The sequence below is a fragment of the Apium graveolens genome, chromosome 9 (genome assembly GCF_009905375.1).
Source record: "Apium graveolens cultivar Ventura chromosome 9, ASM990537v1, whole genome shotgun sequence".
NCBI classification, from domain to species: Eukaryota; Viridiplantae; Streptophyta; class Magnoliopsida; order Apiales; family Apiaceae; genus Apium; species Apium graveolens.
Window position 1 is genome coordinate 105,595,396 of NC_133655.1, and position 7,369 is coordinate 105,602,764.

Genomic DNA, 7,369 nt, shown 5'->3' on the forward strand with positions numbered 1-7,369 from the left:
GCCATGTTTCCACCTTCCACCTGGCTGACAAAATTGTTTCAAAGGCAAAAAAGTAACCTTGCAGCATTACAGCTGCTCTAAGACCAATTGTCGAGTGCCGTGACACTCTCCGAGTCTCTGGTGATAGCCAAATCCATTTTGCTACTAATAAATCAGGGGAAAAAAGTATTCCGTTGAAAGGAAGAAAAATGACCCAGGAGGAATGACAGATAACCTGCACTGCAAAGACATTGGTAAAGACAAACGTTCTCCTTCAGGGTTCATCAGTTATAAAGCCTATGATGGAAGTTTGGTACGATGAACCTTTTACGGAAGAGCAGTAGTACGAGTACCCCGTATACTTGATTTATCTATAAATTATTATTTAAATAATACTCTTTCCGATCCTAAATAAATTTTGTGTTTGTTTGTGTTGGACACGTTTGTCGATGCACATTTTTGATTGTTAATATTTTTAATTTCATATTAGTATTAAATATAAAAATTTAATTGAATTAAACTAATCACTCATGACTATGTTTAATCTTATAAATTAGACGTAAATTAGTAGTCAATCGCTTACATGAACGGTACAAAAACTCAAAATAGTAAATATTTTTTGGAACGGAGGAGTAATATTTTTCATGTTTTAATTTATACACGTATATTATCTATTATAATGATAATTAACAATAATGCAACTCGAACTTACATATCAGTATTTACAATTGATTTTTAATAAATATTTTGGATACTCAAAATTTTCTCTTTATTCAATGAAAATTAATATTTTTTATGTGGGATTATGAAATAATAGGGTAATTTTTTTTTACTCTATTTCCGGTCAGCCGATCTTTGACCGGTCCTATTAACGCGCAGCTGAGTTTTTTTTTTTTTGTTTTGGTTTAGGTGATTACTTTCATTTTAGGCTAATTTGTTGAATGTTGGATCTTACTCTTACAAACAATGTTGCAATTACTCATAGAGAAAAAACTAAAATTTTAAAATTATTTTTTCTCACTGGTAATTATTTTTCAATTATATCCAATTGTTCAGTATGTATTCATTTATTCAACAAATTCATTGTTTGTAAAAATTAAATTTGCTGCAGCATCGAACTTAAAAGGCGCTGAAAATAATTTGAACACTGATTTCAACACATTTTTGGCGCGATTACGGTAGAATTATCTATATACAATAAATTGTTATATAGATACACAAACCACAGTTTTCACCCGAATTTCCCCATTTTCAGATCCCTAGCTCCCTTCAGTTATAGATCTTCCATGGATGATTTCGCACCTTCTTTCTCTCTAGGTATCGATTTTGACCTCGATTCGGAGCCCCAATTCGACGACCCACCACCCGACCCAGTTATTGTGCAGCCCCCTTCAGACCCGGTTAACATTTCCCTCAAATTTGACAACGACGATGATTTTCAATCACCGGGTCCTTACCCGGATACTCGCCCCACTTTGAAGCGGCTCCGTCGTGGCCCCACAGCACCTAAACGACAAGTCACTTGGTGTAATGTTGATGATGAAATTGAAGATTTCTCTTCTGATGATTACTGTATGTATGCCTCCCCCCCCTCTCTCTCTCTTATTTAATTAATTCTTTATATATTGTTTCTTCTTTTTAGTTTTAGAATTACTGCTCATGAATACCTTCTTATCTTGTTAATTTGCTTTTATTTGTGCGTTTGTGTCGAGCAGACTAAGCAAAAGTAATTCAATTTTACGAAAATATACCAGGCAAGACATTTCAACCGTTCCCAAATAAGATGTTGTGTATGTGGAAGGGTGGTTGTTACTTGTGTGGAGAAGAAATGAACTTGAACTTGTTCATATTACTGACTACCTTAATTTTGTTGGTTCTTGATCTTGCGGTTTCTGTTGCCTCCCTATATTATTTGAGATCAAAAATGTGTTTTTTGGTGCTAAAATAGAACTTCAACTCCAATGCTAATTCCATTTTGCAATCAAACATTTCCAAATTTACCTAAATTTTATCTCTCCTCTAAATTTCATTTAAAGCAAACCAACATCTATTTCATTTAATGTCATAAATAATGCAGCAAGGATAGCTATAGGCCTATAGTTATCTTTAGTCCAAAATATAGGACTCACTATAACTATGCATTGGAATTGTGATTTTGCAAAGTGAGTTCTATATCATTGCTATGGGACCAATTATAGCTATGCATTGGACTTGCTCTAAGTGATACCTATGATATGCAATACAATTGCTTGCTTTAGTAGTTGGGTTATTGTTTGTGTGTGTGAATATGGATACATATTCTGTTGTCGGTATAGCTACTTCTAGGTGTTTATATACATTAGAGAAAGTATGAGATGTGATTATAGAAAAATTATTCATCTTCGATAATAGTTCTCTGTAATTTTTTTGTTCAATATGATTTGAGCTTAGTTTTCACCATTTCCGTCAATGTTCAATGCTAGTCCTAACATACATGTAGCTATTGTTATATCATGAGATCAAAAAGTGATTTTTGGTGTTAAAAAAGAACTTACAGTCCAAGGCACATACTTTTAAAATGGCACCAATTAGATCTTTACTTAACTAACCTTTCAAACTATTTACCTTTACTTGCACTATTATTTTGGTCACAATTACTTTAATTTTTTTTTTTTCATTTTTTCACTTGCATGCCTATGTGGTAATATAGCATGATATATACTTGGTTATATATTTAGCAGCAGATTTAGCAGCAAGTTTAGCATTTTGTTATTTTACATTCATGTTTAGCATTGCATAGAGTGGTGTCAGGTGTGTTTTCATTTTGGTGCAAATTATAAATATAGCATTAGCATGTCAAATGCAAGGCTAAACGAGATGTTATTTCTACAGTTAAGCATCAACTATTGTAGTTTGAACACACACCTCCATATCTCCAATGCTATACTAAACTTAGTTGTAAATAGAGAAGTGCTATACATGGTTCTATAGCTCTAACCAAGTATTAATGTAGATATAATTTTCTGTAAGCAAACAAGTGCGTAGATATAAAGATATTTGCAGTTTGGTACTGTTTAGAGTTATTTGGTGCCCAGTTTATTTTATGCATTGGACTACGATTTCTATTTGAGCATCAAAAATCACTTTTTGGTTTTGTAATGTAACAGAAGCTATATGTATTTTAGCACTAGCATGAATTGTACATGCTCTAACACCAAAAAATGAATTTTTGTGCTAAAATAGAAATTGAATTTCAATGCATAGTTTGAAAAAGTAACTATGAGCAGGAGGCAAAGGAACCAAACTGTATTTATTTAATTTTTTGAAAAATTGCGTGCTAGCTTTTAATTATTCATTCTCTCTTTTTTCCCACTTGCATGTTCATGTCGCAAATGTAGCAACATGTTTGCTTGGTTCTATATTGCGAATATAGAACCAAGTATATCAGAATGCTATTACATCCATGTCTATCATTGCACCAGAGAGGTGTGTTTAAATCTGATGTCAAATTATGAATATAGCGTTGCATTGGGCATGCTCTCATATGTTTTTTTTATCTTTACAGCTGATGAACTTCCATCTACACAGTACAAATCTGTGTGCAGGAGCTCCAAGTTGTCATTGCCTAAACATGGGGTTTTGAGTTCTCAATCGTCAAAGAAAAGAAAAGATGTTATAAATACTCCATCTTCTGCCAATATGAATAGAAGCAGCAACGATGTTATGTTCCCAAAGTTAATTGTTAGTCCTCTAAGAAAATTCCAGTTGATTGATTCTGATTCTGATTTTGACGATCTTACTGGCCATGGCTGTGCTAATGTAAACGTCAGTAAACCTAGTTCATCTTCAAAGGCAAGACAGTCAAGTCCTCATGAGAATGGAAGTCCGGGAGAAGAATTAAGAAAAGAGGCGCAGGCAAGTGTGTCCAAGAAAGATGATTTGTGGGGTGGTTTCTGTTTAGATAAGAAAATACCTATCCAGACACCTGTATTTGATGAGGTCTGTGAAGAATTATTCAAATCAGCCAAAGAAACTAGTACTCACAGTACTGCCAAAGTTTGTGAACAAAGAAATAAAAATATAAATCATGAGCAGCAAATTAACTTGGGCGCTCCTTTGCCTCCTGCTCATAGTTACTTTTTCCATGATGATATAAGGATTCAAAATCTGGTTCGTAGCCGCTTACCGAACTTTTTTCCGTTGATGACTGAAGACATCAGAGGATCTGGTCAGCACGATGCATCAGTCATTGATTACATGTAATGTCTTTACATGCATTCTTTATATTTCATATATTAAACTGCCAAATTTACACGAGATAAATTTGTGATGGCATCTCTTTTGGTGTTGTAGGGGTCAGTTTAACCATGGAGAAAGCTCTAAACAAGCATCTGGGAAAAAGAAAGCTGTGCCAAATTCATCCAAGAGCAGGAAACAGTCAAAGAAGACTAATGTCGAAGAGGTGGCACAAGGTTCTGGAAGCTGGGTGAATCCTAAATCTAGCACAAAGATCCCAAAAAATGCTGGCAAAAGAAGGGTTCAGGCATGCGGCCAGTCCACTCAGTCTGCTGGTCAGTCGACTCAGTCTGTTGGTCATTGGTACACAGGTTCAAATGGGAAAAGGGTGAGTAAATCATCAAAATGTGCATATGTATTGGTTTCAATTTCTGTCATTGAGGGTGTCGGTGCTATCAATATATATAAAAAGTTGTGCACAGTTAACTTAACTAAACTAATAACAGAATAACAACTTTCAGTCTGTTAGTGCCTTATATAGTGGATACCAGTGAGCAGTGGTGTCTATAGATTAACACTGGTTTTTTTTGTCAAATTTAGATCAGGAAGAGTTGACTTCTATATCTAGTCATGTAGCTACCTGCTCCCATGAGCTACTGCAATCTGCTTATATAGATACTTGTTTTGTGCTCTAGATCCATGTTAGGTTGGGTTAGTGAACTAGGAACGTGGTCATATATACGATATAACATTGCCGGCTGATGAAATTTTGTGATTTAACATTGTTTATTCATGCTACTAGTCTAATGGAAATTTTTTTTCTATACTTGTGTGCTCTCCTGTTACTAACTCTGATCCAAACATTTTTTTTCCTCAGGTTTATGTGACAAAAACTGGGGAAGAGTTGACCGGTAAAATTGCCTACAGCCGTTACAAGAAGGTAATTTCTTGCTTTCTATATTTTAAGTTTGTAGACCTTTATGGTTGACTTACTCTGAGCACTTCCTTAAAAAGTCAGTCCCGCGTCGTTTGAGCAGTTGTACTTGTGATTTTGCATCAAAACGGTCAGCAGTTTTATAGCATTGAAAATAGCTTAGAATTTGTCTAATGGAAGGTCTAACTAATTAACAAGCATCTTTTTGTGTACAGAATAGTTCTTTACCATAGATTATCTTTACCTATTTAAATGCATGTGTAACAGTGTATGTGATATGAAATAAGTAGTTTCTTTTGTTAAAGATTGTTGCACTTATTCTCCCATATATTTTCTATCAACATTTTGCCTGTATTACATGCTTTTATCCAGAGACAAAGCACTTACTTTTAAATTCTCCAATGCAAGAATATATTAAATTCGTTAGACGAATTGATGAATTGGAGGAGTTTAATAATGCAGCAGTGTTTAATTAGTCCATCAATAAAATTGAAGTCCATCAATCCGTTAGCTACTCCATCAAAAATTGATGTAATTGACGGATTGATGGAGTAATTGATAGAGTAACGGATCATAAACACCTGCTGCATCAATAAAAGACCACCAATTCATTGATTCATCAGACAAATTAACTTTTTTTTTTAATGTAACTGCTGCATAAAAAATAGCAAAATATTTAATTATTTCTGTATTGTATTAAACTCCATCGAGTAAATTGATAAATTAAGAGATTGATGGAGTTCAATGGGTTGGGAGGCTCTTAGAGCAAGTCCAACAGTCTCCTAACACTTTCCTTGAAGATCTTATGTAAAAGTTGAAAACAAATGTATATGTCATCTCCTTTAATTATACATTTGTCCTGTAGATGATGATGATTATTTTTCCTGATCATTGCAAATTGTCTATCTTATGATTATAGGATAAAGGAGGGTTTACAAAGAAAAGTGGCACCAGGAAGAAAAGTGGCGCCAAGAAGAAATAAGATGGTAGGAGTAGAACTGCCCATCAGAGAGTATCACTTGCTGTTTAATTTGTTTTTTTAGCTGAAGTTACTGTTTAATCTGTTGTGTTACCTAAAAGAGAAAAAAAGAACACACTTGTATATGGCATCCTTTAATATTATTTGTTGATTTGAGTTTCAAACCATATCAAAAGAGCAGCATAAATGGTCATTGAATTTGATACACTTGCAATCTTGTCACTTGCAAATATTTTTTGTAGTCATTGAACTATAATTTGCTTCAGTAATGGTCAATCGATCAATTGGCTGTTTACGCAATTATGGGACAATTAAATAAATATACATAATCACATATTAACACATGTCTATTAAAATTTACATAACTATGTTATAGGATGTGTGATTATCCTATCTATTAACTAATGATATAAGACAGATTGATCAAGAAGTTCAAAGAGATATGAAATATATATATATATATATATATATATATATATATATAATAATAGCTTAAAACTCGTACGACGCACATATCACATAGAATTTTTTTTAATATTATATAATTTTAAAAAAAATATTTTGAATTCAATTCTTAATTTTGTTCATTTAGAACTTTAAATGATATGATTTCATGATAATTGTAATATCCCGTAATTTTTAGAATTCGATTAATAAAATAATAATAGAATAAAAAAGATTAAAATTAGATAAGGACTAAGATTGAAAATTGAATTAGACTAATGGGCCTAAAATTTGGATCATATTCTAATATGGATAACTTGTTGGTTAAGATATAGGGTTTTGTATCGTTATAAATACATCCTATTCGTTTTCCTCGTTTTTAATATCAAAATTCGTAGGGGCTTTTCTTCATAAATAAGCAGTCTTGTAAAATTTGTAGTAAATTCATCGTGAGTCGGAATTCAGTAATTCTTGACTTTTCGGAAATAACTTTTCGTTGTCTACAACTTTCGTTCTTTGTGTTTTCCAAGAAAACATCGTTTAGAGGGTAAAAAAGGCTCAATAAGGATATGATAGAATTGGAGTCATGGAGAAGATCGAGATTTTAGATGTTTCGTTTTTGATGGGTTGTTAAGGATTGATTGTGTATTCTAATGTGAATTATCTGTTTGCGTGATTGAGGCAAGTAACTTTCATTGCTCTGTATTATTTTTTGCTTACGTGTTCTGTAAGTGATTATTCGTTGTTCCGTATATTTTGAAACTTGAATTATCTGTTTAATTACGCAAGTGAATATTTATTACTCCGTATTATTGTGT

The 7,369-nt window shown here is 32.9% G+C and overlaps 1 protein-coding gene across 2 annotated transcripts; it reads left to right on the forward strand.

The window, feature by feature from the left end:
* The first annotated feature begins 1,067 nt into the window (after positions 1-1,067).
* Positions 1,068-6,308, forward strand: LOC141682678 (uncharacterized). Of its 2 annotated transcripts, none has more exons than XM_074487377.1 (5): positions 1,068-1,551; positions 3,524-4,217; positions 4,312-4,582; positions 5,072-5,134; positions 6,048-6,308. In XM_074487377.1, the coding sequence occupies exons 1-5, from the start codon at positions 1,266-1,268 to the stop codon at positions 6,108-6,110; spliced, it is 1,377 nt and encodes a 458-aa protein (XP_074343478.1). In that variant the 5' UTR covers positions 1,068-1,265; the 3' UTR covers positions 6,111-6,308. The 2 variants fall into 2 exon arrangements, with proteins under 2 accessions (XP_074343478.1, XP_074343479.1); XM_074487378.1 differs by having other exon boundaries at positions 1,359-1,555.
* Positions 6,309-7,369: the final 1,061 nt, after the last annotated feature.

What these genes read in the sequence shown, in the direction of transcription:
- LOC141682678 (XM_074487377.1), top strand. Translation starts at nt 1,266, where the DNA reads ATGGATGATTTCGCACCTTCTTTCTCTCTAGGTATCGATTTTGACCTC. An exon ending in TTTCTCTTCTGATGATTACT is followed by an intron (nt 1,552 to 3,523) that starts GTATGTATGCCT and finishes TTATCTTTACAG; the next exon opens with CTGATGAACTTCCATCTACA. An exon ending in CAGGTTCAAATGGGAAAAGG is followed by an intron (nt 4,583 to 5,071) that starts GTGAGTAAATCA and finishes TTTTTTCCTCAG; the next exon opens with GTTTATGTGACAAAAACTGG.